Here is a 27,566-nt window from a genome sequence, read left to right as displayed (position 1 = left end):
TTCAAAGTATTTCCATGTGAATTGTCTCATTTGACCTTCGCAACAGCCTACAGGAAAGACAGGTGTTATTATCAGTACTTTTTGAGGAGGAAGCAAAACTTCAGACTTAAAAACACTTGCTCAAGGTCCCACCGCTAGTAAGGAGAGATTCTAGCCAAGGTTTTTTCTGACAAATCACTTCCCCTTCCTTGTTAAGGCCTCATTTGGGAAACCACAGCTGCTCTTACAGATTATGCAACAAGAAGTGATAGCAATCAAAAGTGCTCCAGGGAATTAAGAACTGGGAACAGGATTAGGAGGGATTTGTATTCAATTAAAAACTGCTTATTTCATTTTAATAATCCATTTATTCCTGAAAAGTCATCAGTTTGGCTTTTAGTATCAGAAATTATACACATACACAATCTAACTTGTGTTTGTCGTAGCCATACTGACTTAACGGAAATATCACTAATGCTTAAGCAATCTTTGTTTTTGATTTTTTTTTTTTGCTGAGGAAGATTAGCTAACTTCTGTGCTTCCTCTATTTTATATGGTGGTCACCGCCACAGCATGGCTGACAAGTGGTGTAGGTCCACGCCCAGGATCTGAACCGGAGAACCCACACTGCTGAAGCAGAGCATGCTGAACTTAACCACCAGGCAATGGGGCCAGCCTGTTTGTGACATTTTTAAAGACTCTGGTCCCACTGTTTACAAACGGTCTTACAAACCATAAGTTCAACTCTTAAAGCTTTCCAGAAAGAAATCTGTTTTAATAAACAACACTTTACATCAGGAAATATCTTTACACTTGCATTTAAGAAGTGCTTGTGGGCCGGCCCCGTGGCTTAGCGGTTAAGTGCGCACACGCCGCTGCTGGCGGCCCGGGTTTGGATCCCGGGCGCGCACCCACGCACCGCTTCTCCGGCCATGCTGAGGCCGCGTCCCACATACAGCAACTAGAAGGATGTGCAGCTATGACATACAACTATCTACTGGGGCTTTGGGGGAAAAAAATAAACAAATAAAATAAAATTTTAAAAAAGTCAACATTTAAAAAAAAAAAGGAAGTGCTTGCTTACTTACAAAGTGTTAAGAAATTATTATTGTGGGAAGTTTTAAAGATTTTACATTCTACCCGGAACCTCATTGACATTAGATAATTGACATCCTTGTCTAAATCCACAGGATGCCTGATATTGACTTCTGTTCCAGTTCTTATATTTCTCAGAAGTCTTTGAAAAATCTAACAAAGTAATCTTTTTCTCCTTAAGCTCTAAGTGCTTAGCATTCCCATCAAGACCCACATAGCTTCTCCAAAGCAATTCCAAAAACTAGTATCTCTTTACATAAATATCTAAGCTTTTAATCTCTAGAGACACCTCTTGGGCTGTTATTTCAGCTAATAATAAGATTAATAAATTTTGATGTATAAATCTTTAGTGGAAATTGTAACAATTTGTTTCTTGAGAGAGTTCTGTTGATTACTGGGGCTGAAAAAAACTTCCAACCAGTTTCTTCACTATTCATGTTTTGTTACTATTCTTGGCAACCGTCATTTTAAAACGAAGCAATAACCTAAGCATTTTGCATCTTCTCCCTTTTTTGGCATATCCGTCTTTCCCAGTCCCTATCCCTGCACAGCTCCACCTCCCCCCCACAAAAGATAATGATTTTACTTTCTATGAACGAAGAACATGCTCCAATGGCTAACTCAAATGACTTGTTTATTTATTCTTTGCCTTTAAAACTGAATAACTCCTGGGGCCAGCCTAGTGGTACAGCGGTTAAGTTCGCAAGTTCCACTTCAGCGGCCTGGGGTTTGCCGGTTCGGATCCTGGCCGTGGACCTACTCACTGCTCATCAAGCCATGGTGAGGTGGCGTCCCATATAGAACTAGAAGGATGTACAACTATGACATACAACTATCAACTGGGGCTTTGGGGGTAAAAAGGAAAAAAGAAGGAAGATTGGCAACAAATGTTAGCTCAGGGCCAATCTTCCTGGAAAAAAAAAAAAAAAGAAAAACACAGAAATAGAAAAGCTATTTTTCTAGGGGTTAGGGTTAGAAACAGAAATAGAGACTAGAAAGAAAAAAGCTGAATAACTCCTATAGTTATCATTAGTCCAATAACTGATTTTCATAAAAGATCTGTGGGGCTACTAGATCTCAAACTGCCCTCTAAATCAGATTTAAAGATGTTCTGCAGTTTATAGATGAAATACACTTTATTAGGTACTAATTTTTTTGAAAGTTTGGAACATATATATCATAAAACTAACTGTTTCACCAGAATATGCATCTGAATTAAGTCATCTCCTGGTTCTGTTGTGTGTGCCACATACACAGAGATATATAGACATGACAGATATGTCCAATAAATCATGAGATGCAGAAAACAAACTAAAACTCCCATACTCTACGAATGTATTAATCACACAAGCACACGTGATCTCAACAAACTGACAATGACAATGTTCTCCCAGAATTGCTTAATTTAGCACACTGACTAATAAACTTTGGTTTGGGCACCACCTAATGGCAGAAAAGGTTTTCTAAAAATCCTACTTTGCTTGCTGAGACGATAATTTTTGTATTTTAGTTTATATTGATTTAGAAACGTCTGCTCTTTATTAACCTATTTAAATAGTTTAATAAAAAGATTAAGCCCTTTCCACGCCTACTTTGGAATAATAAACTGCCTTTTACAGTGGGAAAAGGTACCAATACAATGAATACTCTAAAAAATTATATTCCATTCTTAAATATCTAAATTTAGCCTCATAATTAAGAAATATTTTAAGTGAATCATTTTAATTATTTCAGGGTTCTCAAACTCTTCTGCATTGTAGGTCTTTAAAATAACCTGTCACGAATAAAATAGTTGATCTTTCTGAAAACACGGTGCTTATTAGAATTAAGTAATTTAACATATCTAATTAGCTGCTAAAACCAATTCTGAATGCAGGAATAGTGATATACACACTTTGAAACCAACCATACACATTTAATTTTTTTCAAGAAGTCCTCACCTGAACCTAATGTTTGTTTTGTTTTGTGATTCAACAAAGAGACAAAGTATTTGGGATAATACAGAGCAGATAACCAACGTTTTAAGAAAAGGTATTTATTATTTACACCACTGAAATAGTCCCGTAAGAACAATATACACCATGTTTACTTGAAAGGATCAGATTCCTTTCAAATACAAGAATTGTATAAAGCAATACTGTCAACACAAAACAGTGATCACATTACATATCTGCAGGCGTAAGCATTGCAAATAATGTTTTTTTAATCTTATGGCTAGATATTTTCACTGAAACACAGTGTTTGCACTTAGACAAGATATAGCTGGCACAGAACAAAAACTTTTTGTTCATGCTTTTTAGGGTTGAACCGGTGATATGTCCCATTTTAAAATGTACTGCCTTCTACTGCCTTTAACTGGTTTATTGACAATGGTTTTAGGCAGAAGTGCTTCTACTTATCTACCAAAAAGAAACACACTCTTGTTCCTTAGTTTTATTCTTCAGCCTTATGTTTTCTATTTCTCATACTATGACATATCTGTATCACAGCCGACGTTTTCCAGTTTTACTCAAAGAACACTGACACACAGACCAAACGGAGATAGCTCAGAATTTAGAGATGTAAAATAGTGGAATAAGAAGAGAAATTGTGTCTATGACAAAAGAATAAAAAAACTCCTAGTGATTTTAAGCATACCAAACTAGGTTCCTTACCCAAACTTTCTTTTGGTTTTAAAGGGAAAAGCAGTAGTTTCAAGATGGGTTTGGGATTTAGGCAGACAACAAAATGAGACAAAAACACAAGACATAACTTGTTTCCAAAGTCACAAAATGACATTGTTGAGTATACCATTTTTGTCCACTTTCTTTTGTGTGTGGGGAAAAAAACTCAGTACTCAATGCTGGAGAAAATATTTTTCAAGAGTAACAGTATATTCAGGTAGGGGGAAAAACGGATTTTTTTTTTTCAGCATATTGCTATGATCTTCAAAAAATATAAAATTAAATTTACAAAAAACTGGAAGACCAAGTATAAGCAGTCTGGTATTTGCTTCAGTGTCCAGCACTATCATAATGATTTCTAGCATAAAAGCAAGAAGTTCATGGATCTCAAGTATCTTCAATAACTGCCAATATAACCTGCAACTACTGTCCTTGCTTCTTTGAGAGATACCTGCAAGAAATAAAATAAAGATGTCTAAGCTGTATAATGCTAAATTCAAGATAACAGTCTCTCATCCCAAAGTAGTTTATTTTAATAAAAAAACTTTTCAAGATGAGTAATAATTGTTAATAATAGCTAACATCTGTTAACTGTTTATGTGCCAAGCACTGCTCTAAGTACATGAAGTAATTCATTTAGTCCTCACAACAGCTCTATGAAGAGTTTTCTATTAGAACTTATTTCTATTTTACAGGCACAAAGAGGTTAAGCAATTTGCCCAAGTTCACACAGCAAGAAAGTGGCAGAGCTCAGATCAAAACAAGGCTCTGGAAATTGCACTCTTATACTGCCCTACTTCTAAAAGGAAACAGAAGACATTAGCTAGTATTGTAATTTCCAAAAAAACCTCAAACTTCATTTAAAGATATTTTTTTTGCATCAAGACAGTGGGCTAAAGATGCTAAAGGACTGATGGAGAGGGTAAAGATGCAAAGATGTTAATTAACTAAGCAAAGAACTTTTTCTTCATACTATTTTATAGGAATCCACTACTAAATTAAAATTTTTTATCTCTATTTCTCACATTTATGAACTACTATACTCAGTGGTGTAGGGGGAGGGAACGAGTTTTTAAAATCAGAAGACCTGGGGGCCGGCCCGGTGGCGTAGCAGTTGGGTGTGCACACTTCACTTCAGCCGCCCGGGATTCACAGGTTCAGATCCCGGGCACAGACCAATGCACCGCTTGTCAAGCCATGCTGTGGGGGTGTCCCATATAAAGTAGAGGAAGATGGGCATAGATGTTAGCCCAGGGCCAGTCTTCCTCAGCAAAATGAGGAGGATTGGCATCGGATGTTAGCTCAGGGCTAATCTTCCTCACAAAAAAAGAAAAAGAAAATCAGAAAACCTGGGCAAGTTTTGATGTTGCAAAACTTACTTACTTTGTGGCATTGTAGCATTTGTTATCTCTATGACTTAGCCACAGCATCTACAACTTGGAGATGGGGATAAAAATGCCTGCCTTATCTTCCTAATAGAATTATAAGCCTCCAATAAGAAGCCGTACGTCAGAGTGAGCTAAAAGTCAAAACTGGAATTTGAACAAAGTGTTGTTATTACATAAACAGTTCCTTTTGTTGCCATATTAGTGGAATCAGATCTTTAAAGATCTAATTCCAAAAAATTACTTGCAGTACATAATAATTCTGTCCACTTCCCCAGAGGTTTTTCCTCACCTCAAAATCTTGATGTTTATAAGCAGTCTACATGTAGATTTATGCATATGTTTGTGCTTAGAAAAGACTAGAAGAGAGTACACCAAGAAGGTAATAGTAGTTATCCCTGGAAAGGAAAATCATAAGTAATTGTTTTTCTAGTGGAATAAAGTTTTCTAATTTTTCTGCTATACAGAGAGGTTACTTGTAAAGTAATTATTAGCAGAAAATTTTTTACTGTATTTTATTTTATCCTGATATTATTTTATAGTATGAGAACAGGGATTACGTTCCCATATGATTCATAAAAGAGTGACCTAGTGAATGTTGCAAAATAATTTAAAGGTAGCATCACAAACATGTACCAGTCTCTCAAGTCATTTCTACTAGAAGTATTAAAGATCTTAAGAGATAAGACTTTACAAACAAGTTAGAGGTTACGACGAAAGGGAAAAATGACATCCTCTCTTACGGGGGAGATGTCACTGGCTTAGAAAATAGTTTTAGAATTCACCCATTTTAAATAAATATTAAGGGTTACCAGGGTTGCCAGACAGTTTTTTCATTCATTAAAGAGGAAATGAATTAAGCAATTAGCACTTACCTTTCCCAATATTTATGATTTAGGTCCAAAAAGTCATCTAATTTTGCTATTTCCTTGAGGTACTGAGTTAATTTTAAAAGTTCTTTGTCTTTATCCCGATTTAGGTGTGCTTTCATAAAAGGCCTTATCTATGAGGAAACAAATGTTAGCCAACACTCCACACTGCAACAAGAAAACTAGTACAAATCTACACTATTCTCTCATTTAAATTAGCGTCAATGAGATTGAAATATCACCAAGGATGTCAATACTAAACATCACTTTTACGTTATCTTAGTTTAATAAACTGACAGTAACAGTATAAATGTTTATAGTACAAATTAAGAGCTCTTCCATCTAACTCACCCTATGTTATCTTCTCAGCATGAACCTGACCACACCAGCATTCTTACGGCACCTGAACCCTACGAGGTTTCTCTACTTTGCAAAACTGCTTAGACTTTTCCTCCTTCTCAGTCCAGTTGCTTCTTACTAATTAATTTCATTCACATCATTTCATTCATAAAAAGTTAACCCAAATACAAGCTTGATATAACAAGAGAGTGAGATAAATTTTAACGCTGATGATTTTCATTTCAGTATTTTTCTATGAAATTTTTATATAGCTACGATATTATACATTTACATATTCTGTTTTCTCTCCCATTTTAAAAGTATTTTTTATCATTAAAGTCTCCATAAAAATATTTTTTAATTATACAAGAGTTTTCCCATAAAAAGGATAGTCATAGTTTCCAAATTTTTAAGGTCGATATATTTTATGATGAAAAGCATTCATTTCAAAAGCATAAAAGGCAGGATGGCAGAAACGGTGAAAGATTATAATTAGTAAGGGATATTATATCTTGACTTGGGTGGTAGTTATACGTAATCTTTAAACAATTTGTTAAACTATAAATTTTATGCACTTTTCTTTACGTCACAGTTCCAATAAAGAATTTTGCTTTTTTAAAAACATCAGCTCAAATATCTTTATACAACTCAAGATAGCCTTTCAAAGATTTTTAATTAATTTTAGATGAAATGATATGTCTAGGATTTGCTTCAAAATATTACAGAGAGGGAAGCATATAGGGTACAGAGCAAATATAATCATCTATGAATTAATAAGTTGTTTAAACTGGATGCAAACATGGGGGTTCATTATACAATTCTATGTAGTTCTGTTTATATTTGGATTTTTCCCTTCTAAAAAATAGTTTTAAAAAATCACACATATACTCCTGAAACACAAATGTGAGGAGTGAATAAATCATACGTAGTAAGGTATTAACATATGCCTATTGTGATTTGGAGAAAATGCAAACTAGTCATTAGTTATTAACTTTACATAGTAACACTGAAAAACAGATGACACTGAATCATTGTCACCTGTTGAGAACAATGAGCCCAAAGGAGCCCACACGGTAACTATCAAGAGCAGGGAAGGGTTTAAACATTTTTTTATATACTTTTCTTCTCTGTCATTGGAAAAACATGCCACTAGCTTGAAATGGAGAGAAGAAAATTTTCCCACACATTCTACTCGCATCAGAACAGCCTGGCGCCAGGGACCTTCACAGCTGTCAGTCAGCTGGGCTCCCCCAGCTCTAAGGCTACCAGTAAGAACTGTCACAGTGAGTCTGCGCAGCAGCCAGCGCTTGTAGGAGATGCTACTTCCAAACAGCTAGTGCGGGCAGTGCTCTTTCACTGCAGCTACAGGGAATGTGGGAGATCAAGATTCTCTGCAGGGCCCTGCTTAAGCCCTGGGGCTGGAAGCAAACAGGCCTGATATTGTCATGTAGTGAAATGAGTTTCTGCATAATCGTGGCTAATACAGCAATGTTTTAAAGTATTCCTTCATTCAACTAAAGGCTGTAAAGGCAACATATTAACTTTTAAATTATTAATATACAATGTACCAAAGTGATTCCAAGTTTAAAAGCAGGAAGGGATTTAGACTGAAAAAGAAAGTACAGAGTCAGTGGCTGGTAAATAAGATTTTCAACCCAAGGCTCTAAGTTACTTTTACTTTCTAGACATTTGGTCTTAAGCACTACAAAAGTAAATACTCCAATGATTCTGGATTTAGAAGTTAAAATAAACTAGTTAAGTGGAAAAAACCTATTATTCACCTAATCGACTTCACTTGTTCCAGTATAATCACTGCTTACTGGACCATTCTTCGAAATTATCTAAGTGCTCACTAGTAGGGTAGACATCATATATGACCATTGTTGTCTAGCATCAAAGAAACATTTTTAGGAACTTAAAATGGTCTAGATTACCTGCATTCTAATTTCCTTGTATAGATAATAAAAACGAAGTTTTCAGAGTATCAACCGATTTATCCATGACCAAAACCCAAGTTCTTTTAGTTCAGTACTAGATTCATAATTCACAATGCCTTCCATATTTCATTTCAAACCTTAAGATCAGCAAGCTTATATTACTAGAAGTTAAAACCATTTTAAAAATAAGCAGTCTTATCTTTAAGATCTCTGTGAAATCTTTTTTGGGATTTCTACCAAGAGTATTATGAAACCATGATTTAAAAACACACAATATTTAAGAACATTTCTCAATTTCAAAACTGCTTCCATGTCAATGGGGAGATCATTAATTACCTTAAGAGAAGCTTTCAAAAGGAGACATGCGAGAGATCACCTGCGGAATGCTTAAAAATACCTTTCCTAAATTAGAATTTTTGAGGATGCAGACATGTATTTTTAGGAATTCCTTCAGTGATTCTACTGAGCACTTCAGTTAAAAAGAAAAAAAATTCCTGCTCTAAAGTAACATGAAGAACTAGAAATTTATAATATCATCTCTCTGCATCCATAGATGGGTTCTAAATACGCATGAAACTAATGATTACATATTTTTTTAAAGTAAATCTCTCCTCAAAAATCATTCCTTGAATATCATGACTTTGTCTCCTTTCCAGTATAGGTAATACCATTAGTTTCATAGAGAATTCAGTTGAGATCAATTGAATCTTAAGACTGAAGAATATATTCCTGTACCTTATACCTGGTAAACTACATACAGGAAAAGCACTTCTTCCAAAACCTCAAACAGAAACCATTTTTAAAGGATAACACAACCACCAATCTACCCCAAGTCCTTTTCTTCCAAGTCAACAGCTTTTATATTTGTGGTAATTCACTACCTAGCTCAGCATTCTGTCTCTAACCCATGCTCATTGTACACTAAAGACCACATCAACAGTCTGTAAGGAAAGCTTCAAAAATGTACTTTCTTCAAGTTTTTCTCTCTTATCTTTTAAAGTTATCAAGATCCCACCTTGTGGAAAAGTTCAGGACTAAGAATAAAAATATCTTAGTGTCAGGATTTCCATTTCAGATCGAGACCCCACTTGCACTATACCGTAACAGAGAGCTGTCTTTTCCATTTTTATATTGTACCGACACATAGGCAACCACAGGTATCAGAAACTTTAAGCTTCAAATTTCCCTCTTACCAATTTTACACCACTACCAGGATTAAATGTCACTATCATGCCTACACAAGATTGCATGGGACTTCATGCTAAGATCGTCACTGGCCTAGGAACAAAATCTTTAGATTCTAACTCAAATTCTGTCATTAACCAGTTACATAAATGAGCTTGGGCAAGTCATGAACTCTGTGATCCTCAGATTGTTTCTATAAAGTTAACAAGGTAGACAAGATGACTGAGATTCCTTCTAGCTCTGGCATTTTATAATTCTAAGATTTCTACTTACCCTGAATGAAATTTTCAAATACTTTTTCTTAGTTTCAGTTAAAAAAAAAAAAAAAAACCCATACTGCCAGCTTTCCAGCTAACCAGAACATCAGAAATTCCAAGATTTACATCCCTAATAAAATGTGTGATGCTTTCACTTACGCACGCTACAAGTCAACGTCAGTAAGCCCACGCCACTCCACAGAGCTAAGTGAAAATAGAATACCTGGACGAGCTGGCTAAGCAAGGAGATATCAATGCAAAAAAGGTTCAATTTTATACGAATTTTTCTAAATACTTAAGCTTTTCTTGCCTTTGACCATAAGAATGCAGTACTTCCAAAAATTTATGAAATTCAACAGTGCTAACATTCTACCATATGTTCCAGATTATGTAAGCACAGCAAGTAAAATTATGTCTTACCTTTAGTCCATTCTGTGGGTTCATCAGAAAATTTCTTCCTATGTCATCAAACATAATGGTGTTTTTTTTGCTGTAAAACTCCGAAAACTTTCCCCATATAACACCAAGAGGCTTTACCTTAGAATAAAAGTTTAGATTTAACTCAGATTTTATTAATAATTCATCCTTTCTTAAAAGCAGAGATACTATTCAAAATGCCCTGCAGAACTATGCCAGAGCATTTCTTTCCCACCTAAGACAGTGACGGCTGGCTGTGTGAACACACCAGAACTGAGTTGCAAAACACTTTAATCCACAATGTATCTTGCAATGTTAACTTCTGAAAAGTCCGTTCATGTCTGACTGAACTAAACCCATTATAAGACTTTCCATAATCACAACACGAAGATTTGGGGTCAAAGGAAGAGTAATTATTTAATTCAAAATGTAAGAATCTAAAGTAATTGTTTAGCTGTCTGCTGAGCAGTCACATAACTTCCTGGCCTAATATATGCCCCCTCAGAGGGCGACATGGGGTCACATGGGGTCTGTTTTCAAAACTAGAAAACCTTAGTGATGGACAATATATTTGCCTGTTTTAATACAGAATTTAAATATCTTGTTGAGGAAAAACTGAGTTTGTCTTTAAAGCAGTGGCACAGGTGCACAATTTCTGGGGCATTTGATTGCTTAACTTCAATAGCACCATAATTTGTAAATTCTTGCTTTCATTTTTGAATTCTTAAAATGTGCCTTCGAAAAGATAAACTCTTTATATATTCATATCTCTTGGTACTTGCATAAAGTCTCTGTAAGACCACACAAGAACAGTGACCGCCTATAGGAAGGAGAGTAAGTGGCTGGAGGGCCCAGGTGGAAGACTTTTCATTATGTACTTTATTTTTGAATCATGTGAATGTATTTTACACATTCAAAAAATTTTTTTAAACAAATTAACTTCTAGAACAAGTACTTTTTGCTGAAGGCAGGAGTCTCATTTATGGTAATAGAAGATTATATGGTAATAATAACATGAGATTCAATGGTAGTAAATAGTGACAAAGGTTATCATTTAAAAATGTTTTCTTTTTCTCTTTCTATAATTTATTTTACTCGGAAGAAAGCCTTTTTTCTTCTTAGTGTCCTAGCTACCACAAAGAATGTTATTAAAATATTTTAATTTTATTATTTAAAATATTTTATTTGCCTGAATTTGTTTCCACTATTTGTTTACTGTTGAAACAAACCCCCTCAAATACCTGAAGACAAATATATAGGAACTGACATTATAAGCCAGGTTCCTGGTTTTTTAGCTAACAAAAGCCTCAAGAAATATGACAAGAGCTTTATTTTATGACACCCAGGGTTAGAAATCTAACATCCTCTTAAATAGTGCTGCCATTTTCTGATTAGGTCAAGTACCATTTGTTCCCCAAAACATGGACTACATTGTTCTCAATTAGAGAAGTAATACTGCTGACTGTAGGAAAAAATCTGAAAACACAGAAAAGGTCAAAGGAAAATTTTAAATTACCTATAGTTCAGACAGCAGCAAGGATAACTAGATATGCTGATATATTTACCTCCAGTCTTTTTTATAAACAGCAGCAGCCTCAAAGAGTTCACAGATCTTTTGTTAAGGGAAACTCCGAACCAAACAAAGGTTAACAACTATTTTCTAACAGTTTGCAAATACTGCTCTCTAAAATACTTCTTTCACTTTAATGATCTATCATGAAAAAATTTTAAATTACTAAATATTCTACTATATCAAATGACTGGCTGCATTCCATTACATGGATGAACAAAAATTTTTATATCCAATTCCTTACTGTTGGATATTAAGGGATATTAAGGATTTACTTTTATTCCTCTAATTTTTCAGTATCATAAACAGTACTACATTTAACATTTCCCAAACCTTTTAGTGTTTAAGATTCTGTAAATGTACTACTTTAGTAGGTAATAAATTATATTTTTCCCATGATGTACACAGATTTCCTTTACTGAACAACTCCCATGCACTTAAACGATTCTATTTATGATTTTGACGATTTCAGTAGTCTTCCCTAAGCTTTCCTATTTTGCTAAATTCTCCCCAATTCCTATTAGTCTGTGTGCTTCAAAACGTATGGAGCACATATGTCTTCTCATCTCCAACAGTGCCCATCACAGTGCCTTGCAGATAGCATGAGCTCAATAATATGACTAGTTTCTTGATGAGTAAACAATGTGAAGAACCCTAATCCACTCAGCCCAATCCTTTCTCTGATGGTTCTTGTTGCTCTCCTCTAGGGCTACTCATATATCACCCCCAAGTACATGCATCACGGTGTATTTGTTTTTATCTGTAAGTTTCACATAGGGCAGGGCAAGTATGTTTTGGTTTCTTTCTAGTATCCTCCTTGATGATATTCAGTATTTTACCTCACTTACTCTGTCTTTAGCAACACTATGCCGCCATCATCATGGGAAATTATCCACAACCTTTCTTGACAGTCTTGCCTCAATATCCCTAATTTCATCATTACAATGCCAATCTATTAACCTGAAATACATCTTCCTATGTCAAACTCAATTGATACTCTGAGTTTACTATCCATTCAGATGTATTGCTAAACTCTTTATGTAGTTTATTCCATCAATATAAATATGAAAAGTACATTAGAAAATAAACAAGTCTTTAAATAGAAGTAAAATGACTTCTTACATCTATTAATCCTCTCCTTGGAGTATGCACTGTTATCATAGCAGCACTGTCCAACATGAAGGTAATCTTATAATTTGCATTTGTGCTCACTCCCAGCTCCTATAAATACAAATATTCATGTGGTTAAAATATGATAATGTGGAAAATTTCATGTTTTCTGAATATTCCAGCTACAATTCCCCATAATACCAACTGTCTACCCTAGTGGCCACTACATCTTGCTCATCAACTAGCAAGCTTTTTAGTTTCCCTTTGCTAACTCAATAAATGGTAATCCAAAGAAAATAAACTAGAAACAGATTACTTCTCAATTTACTATTTTAGAAGAGCATCACTCCTTTAAGTATTACACACCAAAGCAAAAGAAAGAAAAGAAAGTATTACTGTAAAATGGAGGAAAAAGGGAGGGGGAGCTTTGCTGTACTCTTTCTTAAAAGACTTAGGTATACAACACAATCCACCATTAAACAGACTTTAAACACACCTCTACTCCTGATACTGGTATTTGTTTATCTACTAAATGCCCTCCAATGAGAATGAAGTTAATTCCACTTGGAACTTCAAAAAAGACAAATGTAATTTCAAAACATTCTTTAATGGATTGTCTAACACTTACTTTCATTTTAGCTTCAATCCACTTCATATTTGTTGCAGCTAAAACATGAGGAATGATAATACAATACAAATGAAAAGCTTGAATTTCATTAAAAAAAAATCTTTCGTCTGTATATAAACAAATGTCAGGTTTTCTAAGCAAGACTAAAAGTTCAAATGCATCATAAATAATAATTCCTAGCATATTTATGATAACTTTCAAGTATTTACAAAAATAAACTTATTTTAGTGTGTCTTCAAGACAGAATAAAATTTTAACAACTTTTATCTAAAAGATATAGGTAACCGATGCTCAGAAGAACTTTAAATCTACGAAATTTATAAATCAAGAAGTATACTCCTTTTGAAAAACAGCCTGACACTATTCTCTATCAATTTCAAACTTAAATTTAAGTTGCCTGGATCTCATTTTCTTCTATGCTCCTACTGCCAGGCAATGCACAGGTATATATGTCAATATAAGCAGATTAATGTTGTGTGTCAGAAGTTAACGCTGAGGGATTAAGAGGTACACACTTGCACTTATAAAATAAATAAGTCATGGGGATGTAATGTACAGTACAGGGAATAGAGTCAATAATACTGTCATAACTTCGTATGGTAACAGATGATTACTAGACTTGTCATGGTGATCACTTCGTAATGTATATAAATGTGGAATCACTATGTTATACACCTGACACTAATATAATATTGTATGTCAACTATACTTCAATTTAAGAAATAATAAATAAAAATAAAACTCTTATTCCTACAAAAGAAAGTTAATGTTGAAGAATGCCAGATCCAATGAAAACAGGCATTTTGCCAGGCTCAGGAAACTTAGCACTCATTGAATCTTGCAGCTTTTAATGAGGAGTCTGACACAACTAAATTCATAAACTGTATCTATGGTATGTACCTGCTCATTGTCAGACGTCAACAGTTTTGAGTTCACTGATATCAAAAGTCAACCCTCAGCTGTAAGTACCCTCCTGGTCCCAAGTTACTAGACTAAACTATACCGGTATTACCAAGTAAAAGGTTTAAAAAGGGAAAGAGTTCAATTATTTAAAGTGTGTGTATGTGTGCATATGTAATTTTTAAAGGCAAAAGAGGTACCTGAGTTCTCAAAACAAAAATCTTTAGTGCGCACACACAAAAACCAAAAGAATCACCTTACATGCAGAACTGGCCAGCTGAACTAAAATTTTAGAGACTGATGTATCTATAATGACAACAATCATGAGATACGGAAAAATAATTTTTTAAATTCAGTATCTATCTTGGGTCTATAATTCCCAGGTGAAAAACAAAAACACAGCTAATAAAAAGGGTTTTCAATTATTAAGTAACTATCATATATCAGACATGGTACTAGTTGCTGTACTGCTATTTTTATTTTACAACTGCCCTGTAATATAGGTGTACTCATCTTCTTTTCTCCGATAAGGAAGGTAAGGCTCAGAGAGATTAACTAACCTGCCCAGGGTCACACAGTAAAGACAAAGCCAGAATCAAAACTTTAGTCCATCTTGTGAAGTGCCCTTTTCAACAAACTACCATGAAATATCATAATTTACAAAAATAACTTATTTTAAACATAAGATTGTAAAAAGTTCTCTAAATTTGTAAGTCTACTTTATTAACATTTAGAGGATAAACTTTTTTCTCAAATGTCATCTCAGACGTCAGAGTCACTGAACAAAAATTTGTTCACAGGAAGCTTTCTTCCCTGTATCTTACAAACCAGAATATTATGTATTTCACTATGTATTTAATCTTAATGGCTGTGAACGCCTATTAACACTGAACAATGAAGACACCCTGATTATAAGGAAAAGTACAAAAGAAATTTACAGACTGCAATAACTAAGTGGCCTCTCACCAAAAACCCAGTACAATTAAATTGTAGCATCTGTAATTGATGGGATTTTATGTAACTCACAATCAGGATACCTCTTTTCTGCTTATGACTCGCCAAGAGGCACCTTTAAATGTTTGTGGGGAGGTGAGATGTAAATCAATACACTGCTTCCCTTTAAGAAAGTCTTGCCACAAAAAAATGTCAACTGAACTAAACAGTGAGCTCAGTAATATAGTAACTTTACTTTCTGGAGCAAACTCATTATCTTATCACAGACCTGCAAGTTCCTGGAATGGTCTCCATAGACCACAGTTTGAGTAATGCTGCTTCAGTCCATTTATTAATTTTCCTTAAGTAAATTCATATTCCTTTATACCTGAAGAACTACATAACTATGATTTTTGTATACACATCTTTCTCCAAGTGTTTTGAAGCTAGAGTGATAAAGAAAGGAGAAAGCAACAATACCCCGAAGCATCAAAGATTCTATAGTAAAGATCAGAAAGAAAAGTTCCTAATCAAGGTGGGGTCTTGTAAAAATAAGATCATTTTTATTTTGATACCATAATCTACTCTTTCCTATATTTAACTATTTCAGTGGTATTTGACAAATATGCATATAAGCCTTACATTGTGATGCCAGAAAGTCAAATACACTTCATCAGAAATTTGCTAAAACAAATGAAAAATGTGTCATATTTAAACACAGGTCATTTAAAGTCACACTGTATAAAGCAGAATAATATAAGGAACAACCTTATTTCTATGGAAATTTAAACAAAAAATATAGCTTACACCAAATAACAATGTCATAATCCTCATATGCAGATGTTAAGAATTCATGAAGATATGGCCGCATTAATTCTACTCCAGTCTCTGCACAAGACCTATGGTCTGAAAGAAAATCAGTCATACATGGTTATTAGTTTATTTTTGTAGTTTATTTTGTAGACCTAATATCAACGAAACTTATGAAATATAATATAAACACTAAATGCAAACGACTTCAGACAGAATTACACTGGCTGACAAAAGAGATGTCTTTCAAAACACACAATTTAACATCCTTGCAATCCAATTTTAATTGATCGATTTTGTTCAATTTGTGAAGAGCAATACCCAGAATTCAGGATTACACAGTAAACTGTAAATTTTTTTCTAAAGTAAATAACATCTAAAGTATAGATGTTATTTTATGATATGAGAAACAAACTAGGACCACCAATACTCATTTTTAGCCATTCGCCTTCCAGATAAAATGACGAAAATGACAGGCCTAATTAACTTAATAATCAAATTTTAAAATTAATAAGTTAGGGCCGGCCCCGTGGCTTAGCGGTTAAGCGCTCGCGCGCCGCTGCTGGCGGCCCGGGTTCGGATCCCAGGCGCTCACCGACGCACCGCTTCTCCGGCCATGCTGAGGCCGCGTCCCACATACAGCAACTAGAAGGATGTGCAGCTATAACATACAACTATCTACTGGGGCTTTGGGGGAAAAAATAAAAATAAATAAAATTATAAAATTAATAAGTAGAGGTAAATAAATTCATTCTAATATCAGGAGTTAACTAATCATTTCTTGGCAATATTAGAGGATAAAATGAACATATTTCTTTTTTTACTGACATGAGAAACTTTAAATTCAAGAATCTGTCCAAACATAATTTAACAGAAAACCAGGAATAAAAATATCAAAAATGATTTTTAAATAATCTTCATAAAAATTTAAATGTTGGGGCCAGCCCAGAGGCGTAGTGGTTTTAAGTTTGCACACTCCACTTCAGCAGCTCAGGGTTTCACAGGTTCAGATCCCAGGTGTGGACCTACGCACCCCTTATCAGGCTATGCTATGGCAGGCGGCCCACATATAAAGTAGAGGAAGATGGGCACGGATGTTAACCCAGGGCCAATCTTCCTCAGCAAAAAGAGGAGGATTGCCAATAGATGTTAGCTCAGGGCTAATCTTCCTCGCCAAAAAAAAAAAATTAAATATTAATCAATAGAGACTGACTTGGTTAAATTATGAAGCGCCCATAAACTACACTACTGTGTGACCAAAAACTATATATAATTCACAATGAACAATATTAAATGACTGAGAAGATGTTCAGTATAACATTAAATAAAAGCAAAAATGACATACATACGAAGACACCCAGGAAGATATACATCAAAATATAAGAGTGGTCATCTTTGGGTCTCAGGATTACAGATGACTTCTTTTTTTGCTTATCTGTATTTTCTACAATAAATGATTTACTTTTGTAACAAGAAAAGCTTTCAAATATTTCATATTGCGAGGAAAAAACAAACAAAAGGAAAAAAGTTGTTGTGGGTAACAGACGATAAAGCACAATTTCAACTGACTTACCAAATAACGTATAATCAACATCTAGTACCAAAAGCTTTTTCCCTTCCCGAGGAGGATTCAAAATTTCCACTTTGTACTCTTTCACTCTACGAGAAATTTTCAGTAGGTTTTCTTCCCTAATGGAAAAATAAAATCAGATGAAACATTCACTTTTCTCACGTTACAACCAATTTCCTTTGACAGTGAAAAGCACTTACCTATTTTCTACTTCAACTACTTCATCTTCAATATCAAAGTCATTGACAACATCATCATTGTCAGGGGGGGGACCTAAGACATCTTCCTATTAAGATGAAAAATAGTTTTGCTTTACCACATTATCTTCAACATAACAAATACATACACAGCATAAAAGGCAAATGAGAGGTACAATCTGAGCTAAACAGTCTTTCAAGCACATTCTGTGGTAAAACTTCCACATTTTATATTTCGTTATATACATTCACTGGGCAGATTTACCATGTTAAATGTGACCATTTGCACTATTTCTATACTTACGACTAACTATATAACTAATAAGTTCCCCAGTATTTGTCTTCTGCTGAATTAATACCACATTCACTGCGCAGCTTTTATTTTCACTGACTGCTGACAATTTTACCATAATTAAAACTAGGATACAACAGTGTAATATAAATCATATCTTCAAAGGGACAAATGGTAACAAAAGTAAACATTTACCAAGCTCTCCTCACGAGTTCCCATCATCATGATTTTAGTATTTGGTTTCAGTTTGAGAGCTCCAAGCTTAACATCATTTTCTGCAGGTTTGCCTACAATACAAGCAAATGACTGTTTTCTCACTAAAGTTCAGGTACTATTCCATTATACAAAACCCTAATATTAAAAGGTTTGGTACAGATTCCATAGCAGTTTTTTTTTCTTAAATTAACAAACTGTTACTGCTGAAACAGCAATGTCTAACACACTAAGTAGTAGCAACTAATACAAGGTTTGTTTTTTTGCCCAACTCCATCGTAGCGGAACACCTTTATTCAACTAACTAAACAAAATAAATTCATGTTTTGTTACTCAAGATGAAGAACTTGATGAAGATAACTGTTTTCCAGAAAGTCTTGAAAATTGAGCACGTAAGATAAAACTGTAGATTTACTGATACTCAAAACTCACCCTTCAAGATATGACAAACACAAAAACCATAAAAGTCCCTTTCAGATTGGACATGAACACTGCTTATAATTTTTATATCATCATTTTAAATCACTGTGACTTTCAAAACAGAAAACACAAAAGGGGAGAGAACAAGGCCCAAGCTGTAATGAAAAAGCTGTGCGAGAAGGTAGATGTCAGAAATCATACTGTTTGACTTGGGACTTCTGTGCCAAAGGTTTAACAAGCAAACACCAACTGTCAGAGGAAGCAAAAGTAATCTTAACAGTGGTGGTATTTTCAAGTAACCTTTAATATTCTTACTTTTATCATAAAACAATTTTAGGAATGTCCCTATCAAAGAAAACTCCAAGGGGAAAGACTTATTAAAGAGAACAGACAATAGCTAACATAAAAATTCATCAATATATCAATGCAAAAAATGAGAAGCAAGGAGAGGATTACCTTTAACTTTGAGTCCAAGTAACTTTTGGCGTTCTGGTAGCACTCCTGTAAGGGTCTTGAGAAACTGTTTGAGATCTAGCACAGTATCATCTTCTGAAAGCGTGGTCACTGAATACTCCTGTCCACCCCATTTTACGATGATAGGGAGAGCCATCCTTGAAACATATGCAGCGGCAGCTTTTGTTGAGGAAAAGACACCTAGAAAGAAAGGCATATACAATAAACCAGTTAAACATATCAAAAATGTAGCCAAACTTGTAACTTTTTATAAGCTGTGCAGTTTGAGTCCTACTTTACAACTTAATGGTAGAGAAACAGGATTTTCTCCTTACAGAAATGCTACCAGAATGCCAAAAGTTATTAGGACTCAAAGTTAAAATTCCCCCACCCTCCCAATTTTTGGCTTAGAGCTACTACTTCCCAATACTGTATCAGACTCTCCCTGTTCAGCTGGAAAACTGCAAAAATGAACTACCTATCCCTCCCTCTCTGTTGATTGGGTTTATGCTACAGGCAAGTTCCTCTATGATGGACCATCCACATTCATCTAACATTTGAGAGGTAGTACGCTCAGTTGTTAAAAGCACAAACTCTAGAGCCAGACTACCTGGGTTCATACCCCAGCTCTCTCACTTATTAGCTATTTGACTTTGGGAACTTCCTTGACTCTTAGTGCCTAGGCTTCCTCATCTGTAAAATAAGAATGATAATACTACCTACTTCTTAGGGTTCTTACGAGGATCAAATTAGTTAATATTTATAAGTCACATATTACCTGACACACAGTAAGCACTATATAAGTACTGGTTAAATAAACTTTTTTAAAAACTGGAACTGAAGTCTTTTAGGCACTGTGCTAAATAAATAATAAATAGCCATTATTTGTTTCATATTTAATAAATTGGACAGTTTTTACACAATCTCATTTAACAAGGTTGTTTGATAAGAACTGTCCCTCTTTTACAATTAAAGAAATGAGAGTTCAGAAAGGTTATGTAATCTGCTCATGGGCACATAGCTGGTAACAGGTCTTCTGACAAAATCTCATGTTTCTTCCCCTACACCACAACTGCCTCTCTTGAATTGGACCCACAGGAGTTAAGGCATCAAAGTTCAGTCAATACAAAACCCACAGGCACAGATATAAGCCCACAAAGATTACATAACAGCTGCTACTCTCACCAATGATAGCATGCAGGTCTCTTCCCCCATAAAGCTTTATACCAGCTTTCATAAGTTTGTTCCCCACACAGATCAGAGAACTGAATTTTCTAATCTCAAAATATTAAGTATTTCCAAATGCTATCACTTTATTTAATGAAACATTTGATTGCACTCTTCCTGTATTACGACCAACTACAAGAGAGAAGGCAAATTTTGAATCTTAATATGCAAAAATAATTTGGAAACTTAAGGTGTCTTCAACATGCCTGCTAGAAGAGAGCACCATAAATTCACTTATACTTACTCTCTTATGTTTACAATCTGCTCTACTAAAAACTTAAAGAAACTGTTAATTTAGAGCAATGTATCCCATTTTAGAGAGGACTTGCTCTAACAAATGTTACGATCCTCACTAAAAAGCCAAATGGACCTTTCGAGTCAAACTGATATACAGTTTAAATATTATTTTTCTGTGAAGGTGGGAACAAAAATGAAAATTTGTAAGAGCGAAGAATGCAAGCAGCACTAACACAGTATATGTTGTGTTGGGCAGAACAGAGTTTGGAGTGAGATCACCTAAGCTCCAGATGAGCTCAGACAAGCCACTTCACCTCTAGACCGGTGTTCTCAAAGTGTGGTCCCCAGACCAACCAATAGCACTGACCCCACGTGGTAACTTGTTAAAAATGTAACTGGGGCTGGAAAGAAGGGACCTAGCAATTTATGTTTTAACAATCCCTGTCCCCGCCTCCCCTCCTCTCTGAAGCACGCTCAAGTTTGAGAGCCAGTGCTCTAGGCTCTTCAATTTTCTCAGCCTTAAAAAAGAAAACGTCGCAAGCGGTTAAGTGCGCGCGCTCCGCTGCGGCGGCCCGGGGTTCGCTGGTTCGGATCCCGGGCGCGCATTGACGCACTGCTTGGCAAGCCACGCTGTGGCGGCGTCCCATATAAAGTGGAGGAAGATGGGCACAGATGTTAGCCCAGGGCCGTCTTCCTCAGGAAAAAAAAAAAAAAGAGGAGGATTGGCGGATGTTAGCACAGGGCTGATCTCCTCACAAAAAAAAAAAAAAAAAAGAAAACGTGCCAGGTGGCCTGGGCTCTATGTGCTTAGTAAGGCAGTATACAAACGTTATGCATCACCGATGCCACAAGCAGGAATTCCAAGTTGGCAACTGCTCCAAAGGACCAAGCACAACAAAACAAACGCCATAAAAATTTTAAATGCTTAAGTCCTTAAAACTGTTTTTAAAAGTTATTGAACCTCATTTCTTCAATATTCAGATCATTCACAGTAGAGCAACACAATGCAAATGCACGAGTCATTTACATCTTCACATTTAAACTTCTTTCTCATACAGTATCTTGCATCATTCTGGACCCATCAGATTTATAAACCAAAAAATAATCTGGGTGGCAGAGGGTGGCAAACCCAAACAAGTAAGCAAGGAGCACATCTTTATGGTGAACCCAGAGTCAAGAATAGCTGTTTGGGTTTGCTCTTCTTCTGCCTAACATACTGCCTAGTCAATTCCTCAATTCCTACCTCAAGATGAGGCTATTAAGTTACTTGACAAGAACAGTGTTGAGCTGTGAGATAACACCCGTGACAGCACTTTGCAAACTGTAAAGAGCAACAGGAATGGTGGTAATGATAGAATAATGATAATATGCTAAACAACTTAATTGAATCATCTCATTTAATCTTCACAATCCTGAACTAACAGCTATTGTCTTTATCATACAGATTAGAACGCTGAAAAAGACATAAACCAGCTTGCCCAAGATCACACAAGTAAAAAGTAGCAAAGGCAGAAATCTGAAAGTAATAGCAGCAAGAGTTAACACCTTGGGAACTGAGGCAGAGGGTAACTTTTCAACAGGCCTGGTAAAAGGTAACTGGGAAGCTCCTAGGCAGGACAGCACAGCGAGGCAGTGCAGAGGCGAGGGCTGGGGGGAGTGACCGGCAGGGGACAGTATAAAAGGCAGAAGAGACCCCCAACCCCAATAGGGCCGGATGCCTTCAACAGGGAGGGTGAAGGGGAGAGATGCACAAACCCCACGAAATAGAGGAACGAAGTATGGGGACGCAGAACCCACTGGAGCGCGGGGCGCCCTCGACCCAGGCGAGCAGGCCGGACGCGAGGGCGGCGGCCCCCGCGACGGGCGGGCCTGGGCGGGAGGCCCGGCGGCAGACGGGGGCGGACGCGCCCGGGCGCCCCGAGCAGCCCCCAGCCCGCCGCGGCCGGCCACCGGAGAACGATGCCGCAGTCCCGCGGCTCCAACGGCGTCTCCGCGGGCAGCGCGCGGCGGGGGCCTGGCGTCCCCTCACCTGGAGCGCGGCGGAACCAGCGGCAGTGGACGCAGGAACCGACCGAGGCGGAACCGAAGGCGACCGGAAGTGAAGGCGGCGACCGGAACCGGCTAACGAACCGGATGTTAGGGTTTGAAACGGAAACGCGCTGGAGACGGGACGCCTGCTTCCCTTGTTTCTCTTCGGGTAGTGACCCTAGATGGCCGCTGCCAGGGATCTCCTCACCGCGAGGAGGGAACCATGACTTTCTGCGACTGTGACCGCTGTGCAGATGCCTACGACCCCTGACTGGCTGCCGGTCCTCGCCTGTTCTGCGCCTGCGCCCGCTGGTGGGCTCTGAGCTGGGCGGGAGCTTGGCGGTATGACGTCTCTGGTATTGTTTCACCCAAGTCGGAGGTGGGTCGGCGGCCGTGAGGTTCTGTAGGTGCTCTGAGATCTTCGTAGGACTCGGGACTAGGACTCTTGTGTCGTTGTAATGTTCCGAATGGGGCCTGCAAGGTGACTTTTGAGGACTGAAGGCTTGAGACCCCTTCCTGGCACCAGGCGCCACCAACACTAGTAGTTTCAGGAGCTTAGAATTCTACCCGTTTTACCCCATCCAAGGGGAAACTGAAGATCGTCAGGAAAGGGAAGAGGCCAGCGTAAGTGACTCAGAACCAAGGAAGCAAATCTCAACATGAGAGCTGCCGTCGAGATTACTATAGTATTGTATCGAATTGTATTTCCACCCGCTCATCCGCGTCTCCGTTCCATCTTCCCTCTGAATGCGAGGAAAACCAATTACAAACCCTAACAAAAGAATTCCAGACTTGAATGGAAATTCAGAGGAGTCCCTGTCTGGTCCATACAGCGAGCTCCCAACGTGCATCACTTGCCGTTAGACAAAAAATTCATTGTCCGCCCGCTTGTTGTATATGGCGCCAAACAAAACTTAGGTTTTCGAAAAGGAAGGGAACGCAAACATAATATTGGCTGCAAATATAACCAGTCTTTGAATTACTTGTATTTTTACTTATGCTTGACAGCGATGTAACTGATTCGTGTTTCCGTTTTGGCTGTAATGGAAGGGAAGCAAAGAGCCAAGGTTTGTGTCTTAACAGTTCTTTAGTTAAGACACTATTTTACGCTCTCCTTCCCTGTCCCTTCTGGTAATTTTTATTGCACTGGTAATGCATGAATATCTGCTCATTATAAGAAAAACTATTTTCAGTAAAAAGTTGCCCTCTTTCCTTCACATAAAAGAGGAAGGGAAAACCCAAAATTAAAAGAGTTTGTACAAAAATCACATTAGCAATCCAGCCAAAGAGATGATTGAAAGACAAAGGACTGGACTCCGGAATAAATTATAATCTCAGCCCAGTCTCTTGCTTGCTCTGTTCATGTGCTGACCAGCTGCTCGACCACTTTACATTTTTTGCTGTCGTGAGTAGAGAAGCTTGTTTTTGTTAATCAAGATCAACTAAAACATTTTTAGGTTTCCCTAATTCTAAACAACAGGATTCATAAGGAAGTTCTTTTTAATAATGGAATAGCCATTGTACGAAGAGTCTGACAGTTTGGTGTTAGTAGAGAGCAGATAATTTAATAATTGACAAGTGTTGAACAGTGGTATTTTGCGGAGAATAACGGTAGCAGAGTATTTTGGACAGATGATCCGTTTAGCAGATGAGTTATTTTTGCTCATTTTATTTCCTCAGTTCCTTCAAGTCCATTTCTATTTAGCTAAACCTTCATGAAATCAAAAACAATGTTAAGAAGACACTTGGAGTAGACTGAAAGATACCATTTGAATAAAGGAACTAGACTCTTGGTAACTAGGAATGAACACAAAATGGACCTAAGAAAAGGCTCACAGCAACACGCAACTGCCAATGAGAAGAAAAAAATTAAACTTCTGCCTCCTGTTGTTCACTAGACCTCTCTTCTAATGCTTGGAGGATAATATACTTGTGCCTCATGCATCTCTGCAGCAACTAAAGATGCCTGGCAATTCCTCCATAGCGTTTCTGTAGGTTGTCGGGTATAAGAGACTAAAAGAAATTGAACTATTGAACCACTTTCACAAAATCAGGTGCTGATGTCACTGTTACCCTGTTTTGGGTTGTAAGGCAAAAGGACATTCCTGCACCCAGGCCAGAAATCCACCACCACCCTGCTTTTATCTCCGTCTTCCCCTGACCTGTTTACTTCCTTCCCTTTTTCCCTCAGGCGATTTTCTTCCTCTCCTCCCAGTTGAAAAACAATCCTCTTTATTTATTTATTTATTTTTAAATTTAGTTCACTATAGCACTTTGTTTCTCTCTTCTAATATCTACTCCCTTGCCTTTTCCCTGACTGCAATCAGTGAGCTAAAAATGGTTAGAATCTGCCCCATAGGACAGACTGTACAGGCTCTTAACTCAGCCTGGCAAGCTTACTACCTGTCTCTACTCATCTTGCTTTCCCCAACGACTACTTAAAACCTCCACTCTCTTCAAACCTCAGACCTTCCAATTTACATCCTTGCTCTTGGCAGATGACATTGTCTCATATTTTGCTAAGAAAATAGATCTCGGAGAGGAATTGCCTCAAATTCAGACTTCTAAGTCTACAAACTAAGTTATATCTGCGCTTGTCCTCGCTTCCTTTGCTTCTGTTTCACTGTGACAATTTCCTTCTACCTGAAGCCAACCCTTATACTTGTGCTCAGGCTCCTTGCTTCTCAGCAACTTTTCTATAAATCCAGTATCCTCGCTCTTGCTCTTGTGTTTTTAACCTCTTTCTCTCCTGGTTCATTTCCATCAATGATAAACGTGCCGTGGTATCTTGTCATCATGACTACTACTCTTTCCTTTCACAGTTGGGTATTTCAAAGCATTGTTTACATTTGTCTAAACTTGACACAATCTGTAATTGTGTGTTTCTTTCAGAAAATTTGTTTAGTGACAGTCTGTCACTGTACTGTAAACTTTGTGAGGAAACAGACCATGTCTGATTTATTCATGGTTATATTCTTAGAGCCTAGCAGGATGTTGGCTAAAGCTGGTACTCAATAAATATTTCCTGAATAGGTGAATAATGAATGAATAGAATGCCAAGTAACAAGAGCCAATATAACATACAAAAATAATACACATACTATACATAATGCCAACATAATAATAATGCCAATATAATATACACATTTTACATATAATAATACATATAAGTAAATGATTATAATTTGTATATGACTGGATACTCAGGAAAGTTCTGAAATACACAGCAAAATGTTAACAGTTCCTGGCACCCTATAGGATGTACTCAGTAAGTACTCGTTAAATAAATGAAATTATCTCTTGATGCCATCGTAAAGCAGGTGATTTTCATCTTGTTTATATTATTCTGTATTTGCATTTTTTTACAATAATTTTGTGTGCTTTTTTATATAAATTATTGAAGGCATTTTTAAAATTCAAATAATATACATATAGCCTTACCACTGTTAATTATACCTATCCTTGCAAATCTTTTCTATACTTTAGATATATACACACATGTATATATAGTTTTTATGTGATATTTTAAAATAATTATAGATTTACAGGAGGTTGCAAAACGAGAGATCACGTGTACCCTTCACCTAGTTTTTTCTAGTGGTTTCATCTTACATAACTACAGTACAATATCAAAACCAGGACATTGACATTGTTTCAGTGTGTGTGTGTATGGTTCTATGACATTTTATGACATGTAGATTCATGTAACCACCACTACAATCAAGATACAGAACTCTTCCATCACCACAAAGGTATCCCTTCTGCTACCCCTCTATGCTCACACCTACCCCCATTCTTCTCACCATTGCTAACTCTTGGCAACTAATCTGTTTTCCGTCTCTGATTTTGTCATTTTCAGAATGTCATGTAAATGGAATCGTATGGTATATGTCTCTTGAGATTGACCTTTTTGACTCAGCATAAGGCCCTTGAGATCTGTTCAAGCTATTGTGTATATCAATAGTCCATTGCCTTTTATGGCTGAGTAGGATTCCCTGGTATGGATTTACCACAATTTGTCTAACCATTCACCTATTGAATGTTTTGGTTGTTCCAGTTTTTGGCTTTTACAAATGAAATAGACCATTTGTATGTAATGTAATGATTGATATGTGAACGCTTCAGTCTGCCACTTTATTGTTTTCTGTTTGTTCCTTTTGTTTTTGGTTTTTCTATTTCCTTTTTCCAATCTTTCTGTTAGTTACTTGAACATGATTTTTAGAATTCCATTTTGTTTTGTCTATAATTTTCAAGTGTATCTCTTTGTATAAATTTTTTATTGGTTGACCTAGGTGTTATATGTACATAATTTATCGCAGTCTACTGGTGATGGCATTTTACTAGTTCGAGTGAAGTATAAAGACATTACCTCCATTTAAGTTCCTTTACTCTCCCATTTATAATTGTCTTAAGTATTTCCTCTACATACATTGAGAACCGTATCAAACAATGTTGTAATTTTTGCTTCAATCATTGAACATAATTTAGAAAATTCGAAGAGAAGGAAAGTCTATTGTTTTTACCCATATTTTTACTCTTTCAATTGTTCTTTCTTCTTCCTAGTGTCCCAAGATTCCTGTTATCATTTCCTTTATGTTTAGAGAAATTCTTTTAGCCATTCTCTTAGGATAGGTCGGTTGGTGACAAATACTTTTAGGCTCCCTTCATTTCAGAATGTCTTGACTTCCCCTTCATTACTAAAGGGTATTTTCACTGGATGTACAATCTGGATTGACAATTCTTTTCTTCTGGCTCTTGAAAAAGGTGCTAATTCCTTCTGGCCTCCATAGTTTCAGATGAGAAAGCTGCTATCATTCAATATGTTTTTCCTGCTATTTATAAGCTGCTGTTT

The 27,566-nt window shown here is 36.5% G+C and overlaps 1 protein-coding gene across 3 annotated transcripts; it reads right to left on the bottom strand.

The window, feature by feature from the left end:
- Positions 1-3,093: 3,093 nt before the first annotated feature.
- On the bottom strand, positions 3,094-22,981 carry UBLCP1 (ubiquitin like domain containing CTD phosphatase 1). Of its 3 annotated transcripts, none has more exons than XM_058545011.1 (11): positions 22,716-22,981; positions 19,226-19,423; positions 18,332-18,423; positions 17,848-17,933; positions 17,651-17,766; positions 16,075-16,173; positions 13,435-13,472; positions 12,819-12,917; positions 10,130-10,246; positions 5,998-6,125; positions 3,094-4,188 (listed from the first exon to the last, which is right to left on the bottom strand). In XM_058545011.1, the coding sequence occupies exons 2-11, from the start codon at positions 19,377-19,379 to the stop codon at positions 4,161-4,163; spliced, it is 957 nt and encodes a 318-aa protein (XP_058400994.1). In that variant the 5' UTR covers positions 19,380-19,423; positions 22,716-22,981; the 3' UTR covers positions 3,094-4,160. The 3 variants fall into 3 exon arrangements, with proteins under 3 accessions (XP_058400994.1, XP_058401012.1, XP_058401003.1); XM_058545029.1 differs by lacking the exon at positions 22,716-22,981 and adding an exon at positions 22,484-22,507; XM_058545020.1 differs by lacking the exon at positions 22,716-22,981 and adding an exon at positions 22,442-22,493.
- Between the last annotated feature and the right edge of the window lie 4,585 nt (positions 22,982-27,566).

The sequence above is a fragment of the Diceros bicornis genome, chromosome 1, assembly GCF_020826845.1.
Source record: "Diceros bicornis minor isolate mBicDic1 chromosome 1, mDicBic1.mat.cur, whole genome shotgun sequence".
NCBI classification, from domain to species: Eukaryota; Metazoa; Chordata; class Mammalia; order Perissodactyla; family Rhinocerotidae; genus Diceros; species Diceros bicornis.
This window is presented reverse-complemented; position numbering and strand designations above follow the sequence as displayed.